At 44.0% G+C, this 23,162-nt stretch overlaps 1 protein-coding gene across 5 annotated transcripts in view; it reads left to right on the plus strand.

Moving 5' to 3' along the window:
• cdc42bpab (CDC42 binding protein kinase alpha (DMPK-like) b) overlaps window positions 1–23,162 on the plus strand; it is a 70,973-nt gene that overhangs the window by 18,947 nt on the left and 28,864 nt on the right. For all 5 annotated transcript variants that reach the window (XM_080882296.1, XM_080882295.1, XM_080882297.1 and 2 more), the window contains exons 2-5: window positions 13,135–13,226; window positions 16,942–17,025; window positions 18,018–18,113; window positions 18,494–18,642. In XM_080882296.1, coding sequence (XP_080738422.1) covers window positions 13,135–13,226; window positions 16,942–17,025; window positions 18,018–18,113; window positions 18,494–18,642 — 421 coding nt within the window. The remainder of the gene's footprint in view (window positions 1–13,134; window positions 13,227–16,941; window positions 17,026–18,017; window positions 18,114–18,493; window positions 18,643–23,162) is intronic.

Below are 23,162 nucleotides of genomic sequence, written 5' to 3' on the forward strand. Positions count from 1 at the left end.
GGTTGTGGCCTAGAAAGTGTCTGTTGTGCATGGCTGCAGCAGTGGGAAGTGTGTATATATAGCACTTCAGTCCCCTCCATTTATTTTGGGAGCAGAAAGCCGTAATTTCGTGGTTTTCTCCATATTTCAGTTTGTTAACATTACAGCCTTCCCAATATTCACTTGAAAACGGAGGGGCCACCATCTGGACTACAAGACTGTGGCACAGTGTTGGGGCTCTAGCAATGACTTACTTTGTAACTTGACAAAGAACTTTTCTGTGTTTTAAACTGTATTTTTTGGATTTTGCTTTGGTGTGAACTAGAGCTGGGCGATATGAGATTTTTTCATATCACGATATGTTTTTTTCATTTCAGGCGATAACGATATCTATCACGATATAAGCCAAATAACTATATTTGTAAGATTTAAATGTGCCGTTGCTCACAAGTAAAATGTGAAATAATCAGCAGCTTGTTTTTATGTAAATATTTATTTCCCATAATAAGTTCAACAGGGTAGATGTACTTAAGGAACATGAGACTTTTTCAGATAAATAAAGGCAAATATTGCAAACTACACAAAAGGCAGCCGCTAAAGCGTTTAAGTTTCAAAATAGAACAAACGAAACAGACTAAATTGTCAATTCCACTTAGAAACAAAATATTAATTCTAAAAATAAATCTTAGTTTGTTTTACAGAAGAACAGACAAAACTGACTAACTTTTGTCAGTATCAAATAAACTGAGAACTAAAAGGAAATTCTCAATCTCTCCTTGTTGTATAGCTGAGCTTTTCAAACAGTTTTAACAGTTACTTTAGTCTGACAAAAGCCGAATGACGAATCAGCGCTTCCAGTCAGAGACTGAGGCTACGTCCACACGTACACGGGTATTTTTAAAAACTGAGATTTTCCGTTTTCGTTTTAAAAAATAATCCCGTCCACACATAAAGGCAGAAATGAAGGAAAACGCTGCTATGAACATGCCAAAGCAGCAGGTGGCGCTAGATTCCTAACCGTGCAGAAATGTTGGCCAATCAGAAGTCTAGAAGCCTCGGTGGGGAAAAAGTAAACAAAGCTGGGGCATAGAAGCAGAACCGAGTCGTATGTGTGGAGGGACAGTAACTGTGTGTATATGTAAGCATTTAAACACTGCAGAGTAGAATTAACAGTATTGTAGAAATTCATTTCACCGAAACAATAACGTGGCGCACAGTGTGACGCATGCACCAGTTTATTGTATTTCCAGACTTGCTTTCGGCACAATTTACAGTGCACGCTACTCTGTTTTTTGTCAGACTTGAAATAGCCGAAATACCTTCAAACTACGGAACTTCTATGGCTCTTCCGTTCGACAATCTCTCCGGCATTGGAACCATCATCTGTTTTCTCTTCGGTCACGCTCGGTTGATTTTTCTAGTCGGCACACTCATTTCCTCCATTACCCGCTGGCTCCATTACCCGCTGGCTGCTTCCCAAACAAACACACGTGTGGCTTGGCACTTGTGCTGTACGTAACAAGTCATGCGACGTGACGCTGCGGCTGTGATTGGTTCGGCTCTGCGCTACTTAATTTGGATTGGCTGACCTTTTTTTTTTTTTTTTTTTTTTAAGAGGACAAGAGCGGCGAGGTCTATCGCGATAGCTTAATTTCTCTATCGAGTAAAAGTTATATCGCGATACATATCGTTATCGTTCTATCGCCCAGCTCTAGTGTGAACTCATCCTCATGCTGGTCTAGATGCACAAACAGGAGGCCCACTGGTTATGCAGCGATCCTTGAGATTTTATCAGTTTGTGTTGCTTTCTCAGATGGTCCAATAGGGTGCAGAGACAAGACGGGGCACACTGGAAACTAAAGTGCTCTTGAATTAGGGGCTATTTAGGCTCTCACTGTGTGATCAACTGTCGTCTCATTTACTTTGTTTGCTGGACTGCAAGTGAAACGCAACGTTTCTGGTTTTGATGACGTATCTCGAGATTAGATAAAGAAATGATGACTGAGAATGACGTGATGCATGCTCAGTCATCCAGGTGAGGACCCCCCCCAAATTGATTCTGTTCATATGGACGTTTTCAGTGGGACAAACGTCTGGTCATTGACTCAGGTGGCTTCTTCAGTCTCAGCTGACTGCAGGTTTCCCCATCCTTTAAACAGTACTTTTGCATAATGACAAAAACTAGCACCACTGGGGACGATGCAGATGTACTGCAGAGTCCTTTGTTGAACAAGAAACACGTTAAAGTCTTTTCAGCTATGTTTCACATGACTGGAGTGCATTTCTTGGGCTCATGTTGTTTTGAGCATTGTTACCATCTAAAATGAAAGCGATCACTATGTAGCTTCAGATTCGACAGAATCTTGTAAATTGTTGCAAATATCTTTTATAGTGATGTAGTGACGGATCCACTGTGGTAGCAGAGGGAGGAGGACAGAATGGCCTGTGTAAATATATGGATTATCTAAGTCATTGTGGTTTTGGCAGTGATTTCATGAGCTGTCCTTTCTACAAAACCATGAAAATAGAGAATGGTTGTAGAAAAGTTCAGTCGAGTGGAGCAATAGTTCATTTCTGTCTGCTCCCGCTGACAGCTGATTCATTTAGCTTTGGTGCTAAATTTCAGCCAGATGTGGTTAGCTTGGAAGATTGATTCCTGCACAGTCTGAATCAGTATTTGAAAAAAAGCATCAGAGGATACCTAGAGATGTCCGAGAGGATGTAGAGGCAGGTTTTCTGCCATGACAACAGGTTTAATTTTTGCCTGCTTTTTTGTGTGGCATTGTCACTATTTTTCTTCTCGTGGCCGTAGCTTCAGGTTCTTCCTGTGAGCATGAGCGTGAACGTGCCTACCTGGGCAGGGTTGCAGCGCATGAAAGGGATCTTGGGTCACCTGCATCATGATACATACATGGCACCAGAGAGCTTGAACACATCTTAATGCTAAGGAGAAAAGACCTTACGTCTGTAGATCAAATGGCTCTTGGGGTGATGGCAGTGGAAGAATTTCCTGCATTCCCTCCTTTTACTGTCTCTTTTTATTAAGCATGCCTTTTCACTGTCTTTACCTGTGACTTGAAAGTCTCTCTCATTCTGTAGCAGAGCCATCTAAATGCTGTCATCATTGTCGGCCACTTGGCTGTTGATTTAGAGCTCTTAGGAAAAGTACAAGCAAGTGGGTGCCTTAATCCATTTGGGTGGATCCATTTATAGTATGGGTGGTCCCATTGGGAATCAAAGCCTTAAATGGTGCAATGTCAGTGCTGGGTTGTTTTAGCAGTGACTGTAGCACTGGAAAGAGGAGGAGAGGAGCCCAGAAAAGGCAATAGGAAATGTGTGCTGTAATATCTGTCAGTGTGTTGTGACATGTTGGTGCTGGAACACCACTGGCAATAAATTCCTGCCTTCTTTAAGTGTCTGATGACTTTAATTTAACTGATGTTGAAATTTATGAACTGCTGCTGGAACTTGATGCCATGTCCCAGTCTAGTTACATTGCTGCGTGCGCGCTGTGCCAACTGGAACTTTTACGCACACGATATTGGAAAATGCCGCCTGTGTTGCAGAACACTCCCACAGCACATGCTCGGCATCTATCTCGCCCTTCTTGTAACCACCCAGTAGTGTTTTCCTTTTAGGCCGATGTGGGAGCTCTGCCCTGTACAGGCACTAAGAGGCTGCCGTAAAGTCATTTGTTCCTTGGACTGAGAAACGAGTCTTGTGCTGGCAGTAAAATTCATGTCACGGTTTCTCTGGTAACATCCACCTCTCTCCAACATGGAGATGTGTTCAGACCAAACATCACATGTATGTGTTTTTAAGTCCGTTAGAGCTGATTGTCCTGGCAAAAGGAGACAGACATGCCAGGGATTGAGCTTTTTAACCGGGTGTACCTTTCAACCACCTGATTTATCCTTCTCTCTCCCCATCTTCATTAAAACTTTAACTGTTATTTACGCTTTTATTCACGGCTAACATTCCCCATCTCTAAACAAATGTTTTAGTTTTAGTTGTCACCACTTGATAAAAGCACATGAAAGTTTTATTTGCAGTAACAGGTTAGTATAGCATAACAAAAGTTAAGTACTTGTGTCATTCTCCGGTATCTTATAGACATCACACTTTTTCTTTGCTCCTTTGCTTACACCGAAGCTGCTAACTTGTAGCTAGCTCTGAGCTTTAATTTCTTTTAGCTTTTGCCACTTTCCCTTTGTTAGCTTCTTTAAAATGTCCGAGTTCAGATCAGTGAAGTCGATTTAGGTGTCTGATTAGCTTCGTGTTTATTCTTTGGCAAACTTTGTGTTCGCTCACAGGGAGGGATTTTTATGCTAATTGAATATTAGCATGTTGCTGTGAGTGTGCATGTTGCAATCAGACATGGGAAGTTGACAAGATTCCAGTCTGGGATTGGAATGCTGGAAATCGTCCAGTTCCTGTCCCTTGCCAGTCAATCGGTGCATCTCTACCAGTCATACTGGTGGCCTTGATTTCCAGTGCATCTTAAGCATCAATTTAGTTAGTCTTGATCACCTTACAACATATAATAATATGTGTGACTTGCACACCACTGTGCTTGAAAACCTGTTGTGTTATCAATGTGCACTATCAACACCATGCAGAGGCACAATGCAGCACCTGGTGCTTCCACCACCAGCAGAGCGGCAGCCAGTAAGGAGAGCCGGCCGAGCTGGGTAACAGCCTGCCAGGCTCCTTTCATATTGGCTCTTTATCTGCAGATGGTATCGGGACGCTGTGTTGACACAGAATTGTGTAAATCGACTTGTTTGCAGTGTGGGTTGAACAGGTCGATGTGCTGGTTCGGAGACCTCTTTGAAGTCCTGTGAAAACTTCCTGTACAGCCAGCAGAAAGTGATGTAGCCCAGCCCTCCGCTTGTCTCACATCGCCTGGCCTGGGTGTATGCTCGCTGCAGCAGTCTCGGAGCTGTAACACACACTAGATCTGATCTATTGTTTTGTCAAGCCCTGCCCTCTCCTTTTCTTTGGTGTTTGAGGTTTTTTTAATATTTTGGGAACATCCTGTTTGTGTGTTTAATGCTGTGGGGCACAGATTGTTTAGTTTAAGGCCTTTGACCATTCCTGCCCTCTTATTAGTGTGACGGAGCAGGAAAAGACCAGGAATGAGAGAGAGAGGGAGGGAAAGGGAGAAGGGGCTTATATGTTGGTAGAGATGAAGGCATGGGAAGGAAAAGAAACTGGTCGGGATGTTAGGGAAGGGAAAACGACATGGAGTGGAATTTGAGGTTGGTGGTGGTAGAGTGGGGAGGGTTGTGCAGGCAGACACCACTGGGAATGCTGGTGTCGCCGGTGTGCACACTAGTATTAAATACAGTTTAATGCTTAAAGGCTTGTTAATGTGTTATGGAAGCGACCCCTAGTTCTCCTTTTTAAATTTCCGATCCTTGTGATTGACTTAGTGGCGTAGGCCCACATCTGTGGCAGCTAACGTGCATCATACGTCACGAAATCTGTTTTCTTGGCTTCTTTCAGTGCCCCATGACATCACCTGTGAGGTCTTTGCATGGACGCACAAACCTTTGGGCAGGTTGTGCCTGGCAGCACATCTGTTGGGGGGCCTCTGGTTGTGACTGAAAGGGGCCTGGTTCTGTTTCCATCTGTAATTTGTGTAATTTACTGGATGTTTTTAAGCTACTTGCAGTTAAACTGCTAAGAGTTGGTTTTTGAAGTGCCTCTGGCACCGAGTCCTTTTCCCTTTTAAGGACCAGCTTATTAGAATCACACAGCTTTCATTTTTCCTTTGATGACCTTGCTGTACTATTTATATAGCCCTCACTTAATAGTATTTATTCAGCCTTCATTTAACTGGGAAGTACTTTTGTAATCAGGCAGCTGTTATTTGTAGGAGACCAAAGCTTTGTATTTATTTATATAAAATAGGGCATGATGGGTGTGGAACGGATTATAATGGCAGCATTTTCCTAAAAATAGAGGATGGATATCTCATTCTTCATGTTGTTAGCTGGAAACTTTTAAACAGAGAAGCTGATTACACCTTGTTTGGGAATGACGGCTTTATGACCTCATTCCAAGGATAAAGTAGCAGAAGCAGGAAGATGATACGGGAGGTGGGTTTCTGCTGACATCACTAAGATGTCGTATTCATGCCATCTGCAATAATTTAGAAAAACCAGTGACCGTGTATAACTGCAAGCTGGTATATTAGGTGACCTGTATGAAAAATAGCCAGGACCGTGTTTAGATCCTTATCCCTGCAGGCAGTGATCCCGCTCATGTTAGAGGCACAGAGGGAGCCATGTTGGCTCTAAGAGGATCCTGTCTTCATCCCGTCTCTTCTGGTTTTTGCAGCCATAGTGAACCGAACCACAATGATTTCGTGTGCGCTTTGATACAGTGTGGGAGCACACTATGCCCCCCCCCCCCCCCCCCCCCCCCCGGGTGTGTTTTTGCCCCCTACTGTTAATTTAAAGCTATGACGGTTTGTTCCAAATATTACGTAATATTAAATATTGTTAATATATTCATAATGTTAATATTTCCACATTACAGTCGAGTTGTATGAAGTTACAATCACAAAACGAGTAGGAGTGTGTGACCTACTATTAATGTTAAAGAAACCGTTGTGGCTGCACAGCGGTCACACGTTTCTGGTAGTTGGTCACCAGGTTTGGGGTTTTGTATTTTTACAGAAGCCCTCTCAATCCTTCACTGCTGCTCAACAATGAGAAGCTTCAGCTCTGTGCACAGGTTTCTCTGTAGGTTTGGGTCTGCAGGGCAGGTAGGCCACTCCATGACTCCATTAACGTGCTGTTCCTTTGGCCTCTGCTTTGTTGACGTGCAGGAAGAACCACCGGAGCTGGTCGCGTTGATGCTTGATTTGATTTGATCCCAACTCTTTGCTAAATCTTTTGGATGTTCACAAATCTGATCATTAACAAGCTCCTCCCGTCTACTTTTGGGCTGAACCACCTTTCTCATGATCATCCAGCCAGCACGGACCTCCAGACCGAGGACTACTGATGGTCATTTTAGTTCTTCCATGTCCAAATGATCACGCCTTGGAATAGAAGAAAGTGCTTTAAACACACAGCCAGCTGAGATCAGGGATCTGTAAGTGGCTGACAGATTGACTGCCATTACAAATTACAGACTGTTAATTGAGCAAACTTGGATATTCATCAAGGGATTAAATAATATATCTTTTCTGAAATGTTAATAATAAGGATAAAAATAAACCATAACCAGCAGTATTCAGACCTGTTCGTATTACCCTTATTTGTTTCCAGTCCATGAAGACTGGTTATGGTTGGTTTGTCTCTCCAGCACTTTGGTCAGATAGGAGGAAAAGCCTTCTGCTCGTCTCTGTCCATGCCGCTCTCCTTCTTCACGTCAGATACTGAAAGGCCTCTCTTCATTTGTCTCCCCTGTCTCTCTTGCAAGCAGCATTTTTGTGTCATTACATCACTTATTATGGCTTCCAGATGTCCCTCCAATCCCACTCCGGGGTCGGGGATGGGATTGGAGCACGTCGCGGGTGCAAGGTTTGGACACTTGCTGTAACTGGCTCAGCCGCTGCCTGTGACTGGGATGCCTTTTCTGGCTCTCTACCCACACACTGTTTTTATTCCCCAGTGCTGCCAGCCTCACTTACTCTCACAAGCTGAACTTAATGTTGTTTTCATTCTCCTTTCTGTCTTTATTCATGTTTTTATCCTACAGTTGCCTAACGTGCTCTTTCCTGTGAATTTGGTTTTCCAGACCCGGGTTTCAAATTCTTCGCCTTGAATAATGAGGCTCCATCATATTCTTAAGAAATCATAGTGTCACACTATCCTAACCGAGCACTGGAGGCTCAGTTGTGGTTCTGAGTTTCCAACAGTAGACTGGAAGACCGAGTTCCCAGCTATCAGCCCTCTCCTGTGGAACCAGCTCCCAGTTTGACGTCCTCCGTGCTTTTAAAAACATTCCTTTTGATAAAGTTTATAGTTGGAGCCGGATCAGGTAATCCTGAACCATCACTTAGTTGTCCTGGTGTAAGCTGCTGGGAGACTTCCTGTGATGCACTCCTCTTTGGACCTTGCACGTGTTTATGAAGCCCTGCAGCGTGTCCTTACATTTTGTCCTGCATGTCTTCTTTTCTCTTTCCCTTATCTGAGTTTGATCTTATCCAACTTTATTGATATAAAATGTATTTTGTGACTGTCGCCAGTGTAATCTTTACATGCTTTTACAGTTGAAGTCTTTAAAAAGTCGAGACTCAGTTTGTGTGGATTACAACATTTGTAGAGAAGCTGCCTGCGTAATGTATGAGCGCCGTCTAAATCTTTGTCCCCGTGTATGTAGCTCTGAGCCGCAGTGTGTGGAAAGGCCAAAAACAAACCAGGAATATGACTTTAGTGGAAATATTTGCATTATTTTATTCACAGGTTGGCTTATTTTCTATCAGAGGCATCCAGGTACACCCAGAGTTACGTTTCTCTCCAACACAGCCTGGAGGTCTATGCTGTCGTCTGTCTTCTCAGTCCAGCGTTTTTTGGGGGACAGCTGCTACCTGAACAGTCGACCTTTTTCACACAAACCAGCACTGACTTGTGGTTTTGGAACAAGATGGGCTCGATAAGCACTCAGCATTTTGGGCTAAACCGGTCTGGCTGTGTGGATTAGGTGGCGTCACTCGTGTTTTTCCAGTTTCGCTGCATCCTAAGGCCTTCTACTAAATCGTGTGTGTGTTTGCACTGTAGTGTGCATATTTTTCTTTCATTGTACTTGTTTGCCTGCGCCTCACTGTCTTCCTGCAGGACAATTTCATGGCACTGACGTGTCTTTATTTTAAAAAGCTACACATTGCTGCAGTCATGCTGAGGCTCGGAGGCTCGGACGGTTACCTTTGCAGTGTTGCAATGGATCCCTACCACACCTCGTCATAGCAACGGTTGCTATGTTTTAATGTGTCTACTTTGCTAGTGGCTTGAGTTGTGTGATCATACTTTATGGTATGTGTTTTTGTTTAAGCATGTGCATGACTTTTATGGATCTATGGACAAACTGATCCCCGTGTAAATGAGTGAGTGCAGTCAGAGAGAGAGACCGCCCCCCTATGAAACAGAAGATTTGGGGGGGTCACTAAAATGGTCCTTATTTGTCTCTTATTTCCAAAACACTCAAACTTATGACGGGTGTGTAAATTATAGCCAAGTGTAACAGAGTCATATCTGGGCCTTTCACTAATAAACCATCTGCTTTTCAAGTGGTTTTTATCCTGTTTGATTCCTGTTCAGAGAAGCGATTCGTGTAATATGTTTGACTGTAAAGTTTCTGCCGAGGCCAAAGCAAGACGGAGTCAGCAATTATGTGTCAGATGTAGATGTGAGGAATTAGCCCTGTGTGTCTGCGTGCACATGTTTGTGTCCGTGTTTGCAGTTTTGCTTTGTTGTGGACGGTGCCTGTGGGCTCCTGGCTCACAGATGAAAGCCGTATCTCATGTGGCTGCTTCAGTGGAGCTCCTGAGTCAGCGTGCAGCTACTAATCAGTGTTTTCTCCTTCTCGGCTGGCGTGACTCTCTCCCCCTTACTCTACGGCCGGCCGCCATGTTAGCTTTCATTTGTAGAGTGCAGCCAGAATTGACTTTGGCTTTTTTGCTGTATTATATGTAATACAGTCCAAATAGGCCTCCGACTCTACCTCGTCGGGTCAACTTGGAGAAGGTAGAAGTGGTGAGGAAGCAAGGCGGGTGACGTGTGGGCTGCGAGGGATGGTGTGGTCATCCTAGCAGTTAGTCCGGTCAGTATGGCAGAGTAACGTAAGCTACACGTGGTGTCTGACATCAGGTTTCATTACACGACGCCCTCTGTGTCCACTGTGTTGAACCATAACTGCATCTATGGAAACTGGCGTGAAGAATTTCAGAACACATCGCTATTATTTTCAGAGATTATGTGATTGGTTTGATTTTTGTGCCATGAACAACTTTATTAGAGAGCTGGCTCGGCCCAAAATCTGATTCAACTTTTGGAGTTGATCAGGAAACGTATAGCATACAGGAAGCTTTGAAAGGCTGAGTTTCCCGTAGTGAGCTGGGACACTGCTGTCAAATCCCCCTGATGTCCTCAGGAAAATTTCACAAACGCATCTGGATTTGAGCTTTTATGGAGGTGAGTTTCAGTTGTGTGGTCTCAGAGAGTTTGCTGGGCGCGTGGACAGCTGATTCAACCATCAACATTTATGTTAGGATCCAGTTATAAACAGTTTATGCACGACAAACTGAATATGAAGGTTTTTTGTCTTTACAGTGTAAAAGCAGTTCTGGATCCTTCCGCTGTGTTTTCCCAGTAAAGAGAAAAACGTCGTGTCAAATGGATTTAATCGCCTGTCTAATTGTTTGCTGCTCAGGCTGTTTACCTTTGATACAGGAATTAAAATGAATTTATATTAGATTTCATAGCAAGATGTTATCGTAACCGTGGCAAACGTGCCACATCAGGTTAGAGGGTAAAATGGTGTTTGGCAGCTGAAACCACAGTTTGCTGCAAACAGCACGATTCCCATCAGCCCGGAGCCAAGTGATGGCGACTATAGAGTGGTGGCGAATAAAACAGTCACTGATTGGTGCGTGACACTCGTACAGGGCAAGATTAAAAATGTCACATAGCTGGACATCATATCTTAAATGAATCATATCGTATGAGCTCATTTCAATCACCGTTCACGTGAACTGCCTCAACCTTGGTTTGGATGTTCTCACATACCAGTGACTGCTGCTGCTCTGTGTGTACATACTCATGGAGCTCAGACGTTAGTTAGAAAATAATTAGAACATACAAAAGTTTCTATTGTTTCTTTATTCATTTCTATTTAGTTTGTTCTCAAGAAGTCACTTTAGGTCGAGCTGGTCTCCAGAGTGGAGATGCTTGTTCCAGTTCTTGTTTTCCACTGATTTGACCCTCAAACACGAGAACCTGCCAGTATGGTGATGGTCAAAATTAATGGTAAAATAAACTGGCTGAAACTGGTTTTCGAACCTACGTATGTTTTTATTTTGTTTTTTCTGGGGACATGTGACTTCAGTCAGTTGGTCGTGTGGTTTGCCGGAGCATCTCCTGAGGAAGTGGGATGCCACCGCCTGCCTGCTGCGAGCACACAAACACAGTGATGTCCAGGCTCTTTCTTTCAGTGTGGCACCTTTGGACACCGTGTAGCTGCACACATGTGGGATACGCAGACGTAGCTGTTGCTTGGATATGTTGTTTCTAGCCGCGTATCGAGTTCTTGGCTCTTTATTTGTGTTGGAGCTGGCTCTGTCAGGAGGTTAGATAACGCATGAAAAAGCGAAGCAAGTACGCACAAGAGCGCTTTGTGAGAAAGAACTATTCGGCTGTGTCGCAGCCTTGTTTGTCATCGTTTCTGCAGACTTGTCGCATTTCCCTGGCTGCTTTCTGAAAGCTGGTTCCTGACTCCAAATATATCACGGTTGGTCAACCACTACATTTCAGCTCAGTGCTTCTGGTCGACTTATGCTGCAGGAAAATTAATGATATGATTAAACATGTATTTCCCAGCCTCACGCAGTGTCACTGCCGGGTTGCTTGTGTGTTTTAGGTTTGTGGAAATGTGTGCCAAGACTACTCCGGCCCTCGCTTTCTCTCTGCCCTGCGGTCACAGCAGGCCAGCTGTCGGCGGAGTCGGGAGGAGTGTGAGGAAAACAGAGCTATGAGTGACCTGTTTGTTTTATATCGGCAGGCATTTCCCCGTCTCTCAGTGGGAGAAAGTCCTCTTTTCTTCCAACACTGGAGGTTCTGTAAAGTTACAGCAACCAGACAAGTTTAGCTTGATGATTAGTCTCTCTTCCTCCGACACAAGCCCGTTGTACATCAGATGGAGATTTGGTCTTTTGTTAACCAAGAGTGCGACTGTACGTAAACATCAAACGTGCGCTCGTGTTCGAATGCCTACTTGGATGTATGCTAGCCTCGCTAAATGTGGCTAATAAGACTGCTGAAGCCCTGTTGAGAAATAGGCATAAATAATTCTGATTACAATCATATATCTATCAACTTTTTCAGAAAGCCGTCACTGAAACTAATATCCTGACCTTGGTGAACTTTCAGCTCGTCCAGGTTATCCTTGGCATGCTGAGATCATGTAAACCAGGAAGTGGTTGAATAGCCTTCCACAAATGAGGGAAACGCTGACTTTGTGAGCCTTAGATGGAATCTGTCTAGCTTTGTGAGAGGACGTCAGCAGCCCTCACAGATCCCTCGCAGCTCCCCCAACCAGAAACCTAACAATAGCCAGCTTCATCGTTCAGCCTATCTGGATCCGCTGTCATCTGCTGTAAAGACCAGGTGGTCACAAACACTTTAAAGTCCATTTAGAGGAACACGGGGCCTTATACGTGGGAATGTAGTGGCTGCTTCTTGTTATGACATAACGAACACAAATGTTTCCACCAGCGTGGGTCATTTCAGGCTCAAGTCTTTAGAGCTTCCAGCTTTGAGCGCCAAAGGTGATTAGTGATGTCATTTAGAAATGGAAAACCAGACTGGCCGCTCAGATTGTGATCACGGACTCTGAGCTTCGCCTAGATGCAGATTCGATTGGGTGGAGGTCTCGGGAGTTCTTCATCCAGTGTCCTCAATGTGGTGAAGGGACGTGGAGCTCTGGGCTCCCTGCAGCACTTTCCTGCCTGCATCGAGCACCTCGGCGATGACGCCGTGATGACGCGGTGTGACGTCAGACCTTTGAGGTCGATCGGTGTTTTGCCGTGATGTCACACACCTGTCCAGCCACGTTTGTTAGAAATGCTAAAGTGACACGTTGGTGCTGCTGATTGCTGTTACTTGTCACTCGTACAGCGTTTATATCGTGTCCTTATCTTGGTTTTCTTCTTTGTGTATCGTTTTCTTTACTGCACAATGACCATGAAACGTGGCTATAAAATGCTGACAGTCTCCATCATCCACATTTTTAGATTATGTTACGGTGTTATGAATGGCCAGCTGTTTATTTGCTGCTTCGAATGCCGTTTACTTGGAGGTTGACATCTGTACAGAGCAAAATTGAAAAGCTTGCACCAGAATGTTATCCATAGAAACTCTTCTGGTGTGTTTTTTGTTTTGTTTTTTAAATTTCTGACTTGACCGCTGTCTTCTTTCTCTCCAGCCAAACCCTTCACATCCAAAGTGAAGCAGATGCGCCTGCACAAGGAAGACTTTGAGATCCTTAAAGTGATTGGACGAGGAGCCTTTGGAGAGGTAACACCTTATTTTAATGTCACACTCAAACCTTTGCAGCAGGCACAGACCTGCAGATGGATTCTGTCCCTTTACCTGTAATGGGCTCTAATTGGTCACATGATCATTGTGTGAAATGTCCTCCCTGAGGCAGAGACGACGTGATTAACGGACAATATTTCTCTTGAACCCTTAATACCCGTGTTGTGCGAGCTGAGTGTTGTGGCGTTTCAACCTTGAATTCTTTCTGCTGCATTCCAACAGCAGCGCGTCGCATTGGTCCGCCACATGAGCATGACTCTACTTGCAGCACGAGCTGAGCTTGTTGAAGCTTCGCTCACACTGAACCTGTAAACAGAATGAAGTCGAGCTCAGAGGAGCCATCCACTGAGGGTTTATTTGTTTCTTTTATGTGTGCCCGCAGGGAAGCTGAAATGCATTTGTCACTGGTTTCAGGTAATGATGTCAAAGCTGGGGAATGTTGGGACAGATGACTGTTGGATAACGAAAGCTCGCATGGAAGCTGACAATGCTCAGACTTTCTTTTTCTACGAGAAGCTTTGATATGATCGTCGTAAGCCCTGCTCCAAGCTTGCAGACAATTCATATCTGGCATTGTTATCCAAAATCTGTTGAAACAAGCTGGGGAATTCCTTTGAAGACGCTCTGATACACGGAACGAGAGAGAAATGTCAGTCGGTGTGGACGCGGGCGCTCCTGGCAGCACCAGCATCAGATGCGGGCGAGCTGCTGGTAGGAGTGCTGGTATGTGCAGTCACGTGACGCAGTGCGTCTGTGTTTCGGGCTTCGGTGATGTTGCCTGACTCCTGAACGGCGCTACCTCGTGGTAACTCTCCAGCGGCCTTTTCACTAAACCACATGTGTTTTTACGGGTGTAGCGTGGCAGAAAAATTAAATTAGCTCGGGAGACATCGTGATTGTCCCGTGGCTCTATTTAATCGGCTCATAAAAATATACCTTATTTCATCAAACTGTGACCAGGCGCTTTATTTGTGTCAACTGGAGAAGGAAACAAGCCTTTCATTTGAAGCTGGCTTCTATTTCCACTGCCCCGGGTCAAAACTCGTTAACTCTTCCCCGCTCGCACGTCTGCTAGTGATCTTGTTTCTCTTTTCTGAGCTGAGCAGTTTCAGGCTTCAAGAACAAAATGACTGGGTGTGCACCAGAGGTTAGTGAGGGTGATCAGGTCACATCATTAGTGATATATACTGACTGGTGAAATGGTCTGTTGTGCTGAAGAGTATAAAAGCAGTGCTGTTGATTAGCCGGTCAATCTGTTCCTATGATCACGAGCGTAGTGACCAGATGAACCGGGTTGTGGAAAACTGAATGTCCTTCAGAGGAAGCAGGGAAAATAGTGGAATCTGTCCATACAGTTGTTGCATGTCTTTAGGAGCCGTCTTTAGACTCATTCACAAATAAAAATCTATTTAAAATGCTGCCTTCTTTTAAGCGTGCCGCCTTCTCAAACACGCACACAGTGCCAGCTTGGCTCGGTCATGCTGCTACCCTCTGTGTGCCTTGCAGGTTGAATGCATTAAGCATTATTCTTTGCATTTTCTCAGAAAAGCGGGGTGACCCAAAACGTAACTGTCATTGTGCGTTAATAATATACGACTGATTAGTTTAACCGACTAGTATTTCCAGTTGGGGCCCCAACGTTCAAACACCTCGCTGGCTAACCGTTAACATCCCTGATGTCAATAAACCCATTTCAGGCCTCAGCACGGCGTCGTGTTCTCCACATTTCCCTCATGAATAAAAGCTCACCTGGTCAGTTGTGGTGGACACGCCCCCTCCTGCCTGTTAAACCTGTGGAGCTAAACGCTGTGGTGACTCCTGTGAACGAGGCTAATCGACACACCTGTTAGTAATGCTAATAACTAATATCAACGATGGATTACACTGGATCTACTTTTTTGTGTGTGTGCCGTAAGCAGCTGTAAAAATGATGGCTCATAATCACGACTACGCTCCAGGTCAGATATAACTGGTTATGATTTTGAGCCATCTTTTTTTATGTTAAGCACAGAGTGGTAAGGAGATGTGGTAGCAGACACAGGAAGCAGAGTAAAGTTAGCAGAGAGTCGGTCTGGAGAACACGCAGGATGTTTTGATTTCATCCTCCCGTTGTCAGCAGCAGCAGAGAGATGGCGCAGATACGTGACGCCGTGGAGTTTGCCTGATGAATGGACCAGTTTGTACTGGCCTGTTGCCTGTGAGGATGCTCCCATTAGGGACTGGGGTGCGTCGTCTTTAGCACAAAGGGTCAAGAGCTGCTCCGTCTGGTGTAGTTAGTGCCTGAGATGAGGGTGGAAGAGCTCGTTCACTCTAAACGCCATGTCTTCCTTGCTGGCTGCCAGTCAGTGCTATACATTTCTGAACTGCTTGTCACACTGAGTCACCAGTCAGCAGCCCGCATGCTTGTAAACACAACCTCGGTTGTTATTTCGCCAAAGTTTCACTAGTAATTTACTCTGTGGAGTAATGCAGTTAGCCCCTCTGGTCGGGTCCTTACTGATAAACTAACGGGGGGAGTGGAGTCATAAACGCAGGGCAGGGAGGACACGATGGAGAAGAGAACAGGAAGCAGAGATGGAGGAAAGGACAAAAACAGCTAGACGTTGCCAGAAAAGTGCGCTCGCCCTGTCCTCCTGCAGTCCCCTCCTCTGGTGAGGGCTCACTCGGGGAAATCCAAACACTGCAGGAATGTTGTCATTGTATTGCATTAGTAGCATTAATTTAATAGACTGCAGACCCCTCTGCTGCACAGACTGACTTTGTTTGTTTCACTGTTTTTCTGCATCTTTGTCTCGGCCTGTATTTCTTCTGCTTTTATAACGTCCTTGTGCTTTTTCTACATTTAGGCTTATTTCAGTGTGGACTCAGTTTTTAGTTTTGAATTTGGTCAACGAGGCCAAAGCAAATTTTCTTTTTTCCTTTTGTGGGCCAGTAAAGTAGGAGACAAAGGAGGAGAGAAATTAGCAGGGACATAAATTTGCATGAACATGTGTTTTGGCTGTGAGCTCGCAGCACAGCTGCCTGCGCAGCTCCTTTTTTGGCAAAACGTAAAGGCCGGGGCAAGTTTGTCAGAGCAGTGTGTCGCAATCATCACTCGGGAAAGTTGGCCTGTGAGAAGCTGCGAAGCTGAGATTTATTTACTTTACAGTTGTTAACCCGGCTCTGCATGATGCAGTATCACATCAGTGCACTTAACAGCTGATGAGACAATTTTTTCATTTTTTGATCATAGAAAAATTCAAGCGTCCAGCTGTGCAAGTCTGTGGTCCACACGGTGTCTCCGAGAAGGAAGTGACCGTAGTCACCTTCAATGCTTTATTTTCCCTTCCTGGCCCATATTGGATCTATTTTCGTTTTAATCCAGTGTTGCATGATTATCCCTTCCTGTGCTTCCTCTTTTTTCTTTGACCTCAGTCTCCATACTCACGGACTCTGATCTAGATCATTTAAAGTAATTAGATTACATTTTTCCTTAACGTCTGAACTGTTTATTCACATCTGTGTGATTGTTGTTTTGTGCATCTGTGTTAGTATGATCACTTAAAGGATCCTTGTGCATCCACAGCCTGCTCTTTTCTTGTTGCCTCGAGGCTCAGATAATAACTGGATGGATCTTTGTAATTCGTCGTCAGCCTCGCCGTCACACCAAGTATTAAATTCACTCTCATAACGGCTTTCTTTTGTCTTTTTGCAGGTTGCAGTGGTAAAAGTGAAAAACACTGACAAAGTTTTTGCAATGAAGATTCTCAACAAGTGGGAGATGCTGAAGCGAGCAGAGGTGAGTATCTTTGGTTACTGCAAAGTTTATATACACACAATATTAATAAATATTGATCACTCATTTAAAAAACAAAGTGCCTGTCTGAGCACAGAACAGGCCTTCACTTGCAGGTTCTTGCAGAGCTGCTTGTTGCATGTTTTTCTCATCGACCTCTCCCGACAGTCTCGCATTCTTGTCGGTCCCCTGGGTCTTCAGTCTACATGCCTCAAACGTCACAAACCAAACGTGTGTGCGCACAAACGCCTGGATGTAGGAGAGGACATAAAGCCACACACAGACATGCATGACGAGCATGCTGTCGTCGTGAACACGAGCCTGATTTTATTTCAGGTTTTTAACTTTGAAGGCGGCCGGAACAGTTTCGGTTTCTGTTTTAGTCAGACTGCTGAGATTGAAAGATCACGGAGAGGTCGGGTGTGTGTAAAACATGAAAATGTTTTTATTTCTGTAGATGTGTGGAGCTTTTTATAAGAAACCAAAGCATTTGTGCAGATTTGGCTGCTGATATTGTAGGTGGGCAGGATGGATTAGGCTTAAGAAATCAGGTTATTTCCTAAATAACTGAACCTCCACATGTCATCAGATGGATTTATGTCCAGACAACCTGATGCCTGATGGAGCCTCCTCCACCTGCATCGTACAGTAGTGACGCCTACTTTTTGTAACCCTACATTCCAGTGTTCAGTGAGCTAAGTGGAGGCGAGCAGTCTTATCATATTTTTCTTAAATTTTAAATTTGGGCTTTATTCAGCTACTCGAGTCCAACACTGCCAGCGTTCCCTGAAGCAAACGAAAGGGGCTGATTTCATGTGTTTAGCAGCAGCTCGGGGAGATTTTACACCAGCCCTGTAAGAATGATCGAGAGGCCAAAGGCGAGTTGCTAACATGCTCTCAGCTTTAAGCACACACTTGTATAGAAGATTGGGACCTTTGACCTCACGTAGTTTCCAGTACGTGTGACATTCATGGTTTGTTGCATCTCTTGCCAGACGGCATGTTTCCGGGAGGAGCGGGATGTGTTGGTGAATGGGGACTGCCAGTGGATCACCACCCTGCACTACGCCTTCCAGGATGACAATAATCTGGTACGTCTGTATATGTCTGTGTTAGATGAGGTAACGTCCCTTAATAAGATTAACCTGACTTCTCTCCACGACCCTGAGTTCAAATGCCACAACTGTCATTCCATTTCCCACATTCTCAAAGCAAATGTTTTATCCCGAACACTCCCCAAGTCTTAAAAATATACACGACTGCCGCTCTGACCAGTTATTTTTAAATGGACCTGTAAAAGTGACATCATTTAGGTGTTTTCCCTCTTTGTGAAAGAAGAGATGGACGACTGTAGATTCATTTCTTGCAGCTTTGTTCTTGTTGTTCCAAAAAAGGCTGCTCTTTATTAGTTTGCCTCTAAGCAGTGCTGCACAGTTTCTGCTGTCTGACACGTTGGCGTCTGTCTCTGTAGTACCTGGTGATGGACTACTATGTGGGCGGTGACCTGCTGACTCTGCTCAGCAAGTTTGAGGACCGGCTGCCGGAGGAGATGGCCAAGTTCTACCTGGCTGAGATGGTGCTGGCCATCGACTCGGTTCATCAGCTACACTATGTCCACAGGTGAGAGGAAAGGTGTTTTGGCACATTACGAAATCAATATGTGTGCGTCTGTAGTAGGGCTGTGCAATATGACCAAAATCTCAGGTCTCGATATCAGACGTCTATCGTCTGATAACGATATAAATCACAAAAATGTAACTTTTTCTGTAAATTCTGTGAATCTCGACTTGCGTGAAGTGTTTCCAGCTGCGCGTCCTTTACCCGGAGTCGAGTATTTTAACGATGCATGAAACGACACATTTATTTTGAAAAGTCTCAACAGGATCTTGAGCTTTATTGTGAAAGGTTTATATGGAAAATAAACAAGAGGACACGCGATGGTTTTAGGCAAGGCAAGTTTATTTGTATAGCACAATTCAACAAGAAGGTGATTCAAAGTGCTTCACAGAGACATTAGAAACAAAAACAAATAAAAAGCAGGATTTAAAATTGATTCAAACAAAACAGTAGATAAAATCAAAACAGATAAAATCAGAACAGTAGATAAAATCAGTAGTTAAATGTAAGTTTTGAAATTTAAGCTTAAAAGTGTGGATTTGGTGCTTTATTCAAATGCAGCTGAGAACAGGTGAGTCTTCAACCTGGATTTAAATAAACTGAGTGTTTCAGCTGATCTGAGGCTTTCTGGGAGTTTGTTCCAGATATAAGGAGCATAAAAGCTGAATGCAGCTTCTCCGTGTCTGGTTCTGACTCTGGGAACTGATAAAAGACTGGATCCAGATGACCTGAGGGATCTGGAAGGTTCATACTGGGTCAGGAGGTCACTGAGGAGGTTACCATCGTTGTTGCTAACGAGACGCATAAAAACAGGCGCTTGTCCGTCCGTAGTGTGGTTATATTAAATATAAGAGATAACTTTAAGAAATGAATATAGCCACTACTGTGACATCAAAACCATGAACAAATATTGCTGTAAACGGTTTATTCTGCGACACCATGAAACAAACGATAGCGTAAAATGAAACGATGAACATTTTTATATCGTCATCAGATATATATCGTTATATCGAGCAGCCCTAATCTGTAATTATATTTGGGCAGGACTGAGCAAGAAGTCCTGATGATGGACGCATCATTCGTGCTGTGTGAGGATTTACTTTGCTCAATGAAAATGAATAAAAGCAAAACAGCAAAAAAAGCAAATATTTCATTCTTGATGTTTGATGTCAGGTTTGTGTAAATAAAAGGGGCGGCGATGTTGAAGGTAGATGAGCTAAAGTTTCAGACAGACACCAAGGCCCAGTGAAGGATGAATATTAGAATAGATTAGAATAGAATTCAACTTTATTGTCATTGCACATGCACAGGGCAACGAAATGCAGTTTGCATCCATCCAGAAGTGCTTTAGTGATATAGATATATTACAGTATTTTTACTCAGTTGTATATAGTATTTGTATTCTATTTTTATCTTATTGTATATTTATTTTATTTTATTCTACTGTATATAGTATATTATTTTATTCTATTCTGTACAGCTGTGTACTGTATTTATTCTTATTGTATTCTAATTTTTTCTTCATAACTTTTGCACTGTCCACTTCCTGCTGTGACAAAACAAATTTCCCACGTGTGGGACTAATAAAGGTTATCTTATCTTATCTTATCTTATATATTAGCAATAATATAGATATGTGAGTATATTACAGAAATGGGTCTATTATGGTATGTTATAATGTACACGGTATGAAGTATGTTGTGAATATTCTATAACTATAAGTATGTACAGGATATGAACAGGATATAAATATGAAAAACTATACAGAATATGAAATAAATAACTTTACAGAATCTATACAGTAGTGCAGTTAAGATAAGTGAGATATGTGGATAATTTCTACAGAGGCTATATAAAGTGCTATTAATATATATATAATATATATTATATATATAATATTATATAATATACGCAGCTGAAAATGGCGCAATAGCTCCACGTTGAGTAATCGCTCATCACTGTGGGAAGCTGTGATTGCAGTTACTTTAAAGAAGGTCACAGCTTGCACAATATCTAAACGTCACAATGAAAATGCTGCACACGAGGCTATTAATATAACACACAAGCAGCAGACAACAGAACAAACAGATTGCATCTGCAAAAGTTTAAATTGGACTGGGAGAGCAGTGCAGTTGAACTTGTTTACATCCACATGTCAAACATTTTCAGCTATAAAGGGCTTGATCTGGTGACGCTCCTTTGTCTTACAAATATACACGGCTGCCCCTCTGACCATTTATTTTTAAAGGAACCATTAAAGGTACATAATTTAGGTGTTTTCCCTCTTTGTGAAAGGAGATGGACAGTTGTAGATTAGTATCTGGCAACAAAGCAGGCCAGTGTAATCTGTGCTCAGCACCAAACGACAGAGGTTTGTTTTAAAAAGAGCCGTTAAAAAGCGCAGTTTGCCTCAAGAGTTGCTCAAAATACAAAGGTTGAAGGACCCTTTTTACTCTAATAGCAGCTGTAGCTAGCACCCAGAGCAGGGGTGGGCAACTCCAGGTCTCGAGGGCCGGTGTTAGATCTCACCCTGAATCACATGATGAGTTCATTACCAGGAATCTGGAGAACCTCAAGACCAGTTGAGGTCATTTAGCCATTTAAATCAGCTGACACGTCTAAAACCTGCGGGACACCGGCCCTCGAGGCCTGGAGTTGGACAGCCCTGGCTTAGAGCAATGTTACAACGTTTGGCTGCGGTGCAGTGTAGCTTACATGGGACATGCATGACCCGACCTCGTCTGGTAGTGCAGCGTCTTTAGCTGTCATATCATTTCAAGTTGGAGACACTTTCCTCTCACTCATTTCAAAGACTTAAGAATAAACCACCTAAAAGCACATTGTTTAGAGGGCACAGCACGAGAAAGCATTCTTCTCTCTGAAGTAGGTGCCAAAAGAACTTTCCAGCCAATAGGAGGATGCCCTCGGGAGCAGGAGATACAGTTCTTCCAGACAGGAAGCAGTCACATTGGCATGTTAACATAATTACAGTGTCGCTTTCGCCAGGGGGCTCGTCACAGCAGTTTAGTTTAGGGAGCAAGGGAGTGATGGATAGACTGGGAAAGATGAGAGATGGATGTAGAAGGCAGGGTCACGCCGTTCGGTATTTTGGGTGTGCCCCCAGTTTGTCAGATCTCTAATACACCACAGCAAACACAGACACACTCTGGGAGATGGCAGTGCACTTATGGAGACATGTATGTACACATTTCTGAGGATGAAAGCTAGCGAGTCTGTTCGAGGAGACAAGACTGCCGAGCCACTAATTGCACAGTGCTATCGGGGGGGGGGGGGGGGGGGGCGGCAGCAGTGGATGGAAAAGGGACGGGGGAGGAGGGGACGGCACTGTTTCTCTTCTAGTCCCCTCGTGGACTGGTTGGGACAATAATGATGGGGTATGGGAGGTGTGTGGGTGGGGGCGTGGTGTGTGTGCGTACCAACCCCCCCAGCTCCTCCTCCTGCTCTGCCTTCCACAGAGTCTCCGGGGAGATCTTTGCTTTGTAGAGAGTGGGGACAGCCAGACAGGTCCCCAGAGGAGGGTGTGTCCTGCTGAGCAGTCCCATCTGATGGGCTGTGTGTTTGTGCGCACACACATCAGGGTGTGTTTGTCCTGCTGACCATCTGCATGTGCCACTTTGGTTTGTTTCCTTTTCCTATATGTAAGTTTAGGGCCGTGTATTAACGTGTCATTTAAAGGATTACACGCCTGTTTTTAAAGTCCACCCTCTGTTCATGACTCTGGCTTCATTATGTGTTTAGTGCAACTGAAACACTGTTAGGAAATGTAAGTGGGCAGACTGTCGCTCTGCGCCGTCTTCATCTCCTCACGTTTTCTCTGTGATGCCGTTTTCTGCTGGGAGAATTTGAGGTCCCGCTCCAAATCTCAAGTGACCCATTATCGGGTCTGCACCAAGACCCCAGGTGCAGAGGCCATAAAGGGGCCTGTTGTGTTTACCACTGATGCTCCTATTAAACAAAGTTTCAAGGACAAATAGAGTAAAATAATATAGTGGTGTTATCCACAGCTCGCTGACCTCTGACCTTGTTGAAAACCCATGAGTGTTTCTGTCGCGATGACAGGTGATGCCATCAGTTTTCATGCATTGTGACTCACTCTGCAATCCACAAATATTCACGCTGAACAAGGCTTATGACTCGCACTGATAAAGTTGGAGCATACCGAAATGAAAAACAAAGAGTGGATTATGAGATGTTTGGTGCGTTCTAGTTTACATCAGTTTTATTTTGTAGTTTGCAGGATTAAAAATACAACACTGAACACAATCCTTATATAAATTATTCGCACAGCTAACATTATTAGCTTACAGCATTTTAGTCTACGCTTTAATATTCTGCTCGAGTGTTATGCTGAAAGCGTCACTGCTTTAAAAAGAATATTTGCAGCCTTGTTGACACTAATGTAGTTAAAAAGAGCCGACATGAAAGGGACGGAGCGCAAAGAGCCTCGAGGTCGACCTTCTGTCCCCTTCAGCCGAGTCCCACGAGGGACAGCGTGTGGAAGT

The sequence above is a fragment of the Rhamphochromis sp. 'chilingali' genome (genome assembly GCF_963969265.1).
Source record: "Rhamphochromis sp. 'chilingali' genome assembly, chromosome: 5".
Classification (NCBI taxonomy): Eukaryota; Metazoa; Chordata; class Actinopteri; order Cichliformes; family Cichlidae; genus Rhamphochromis; species Rhamphochromis sp. 'chilingali'.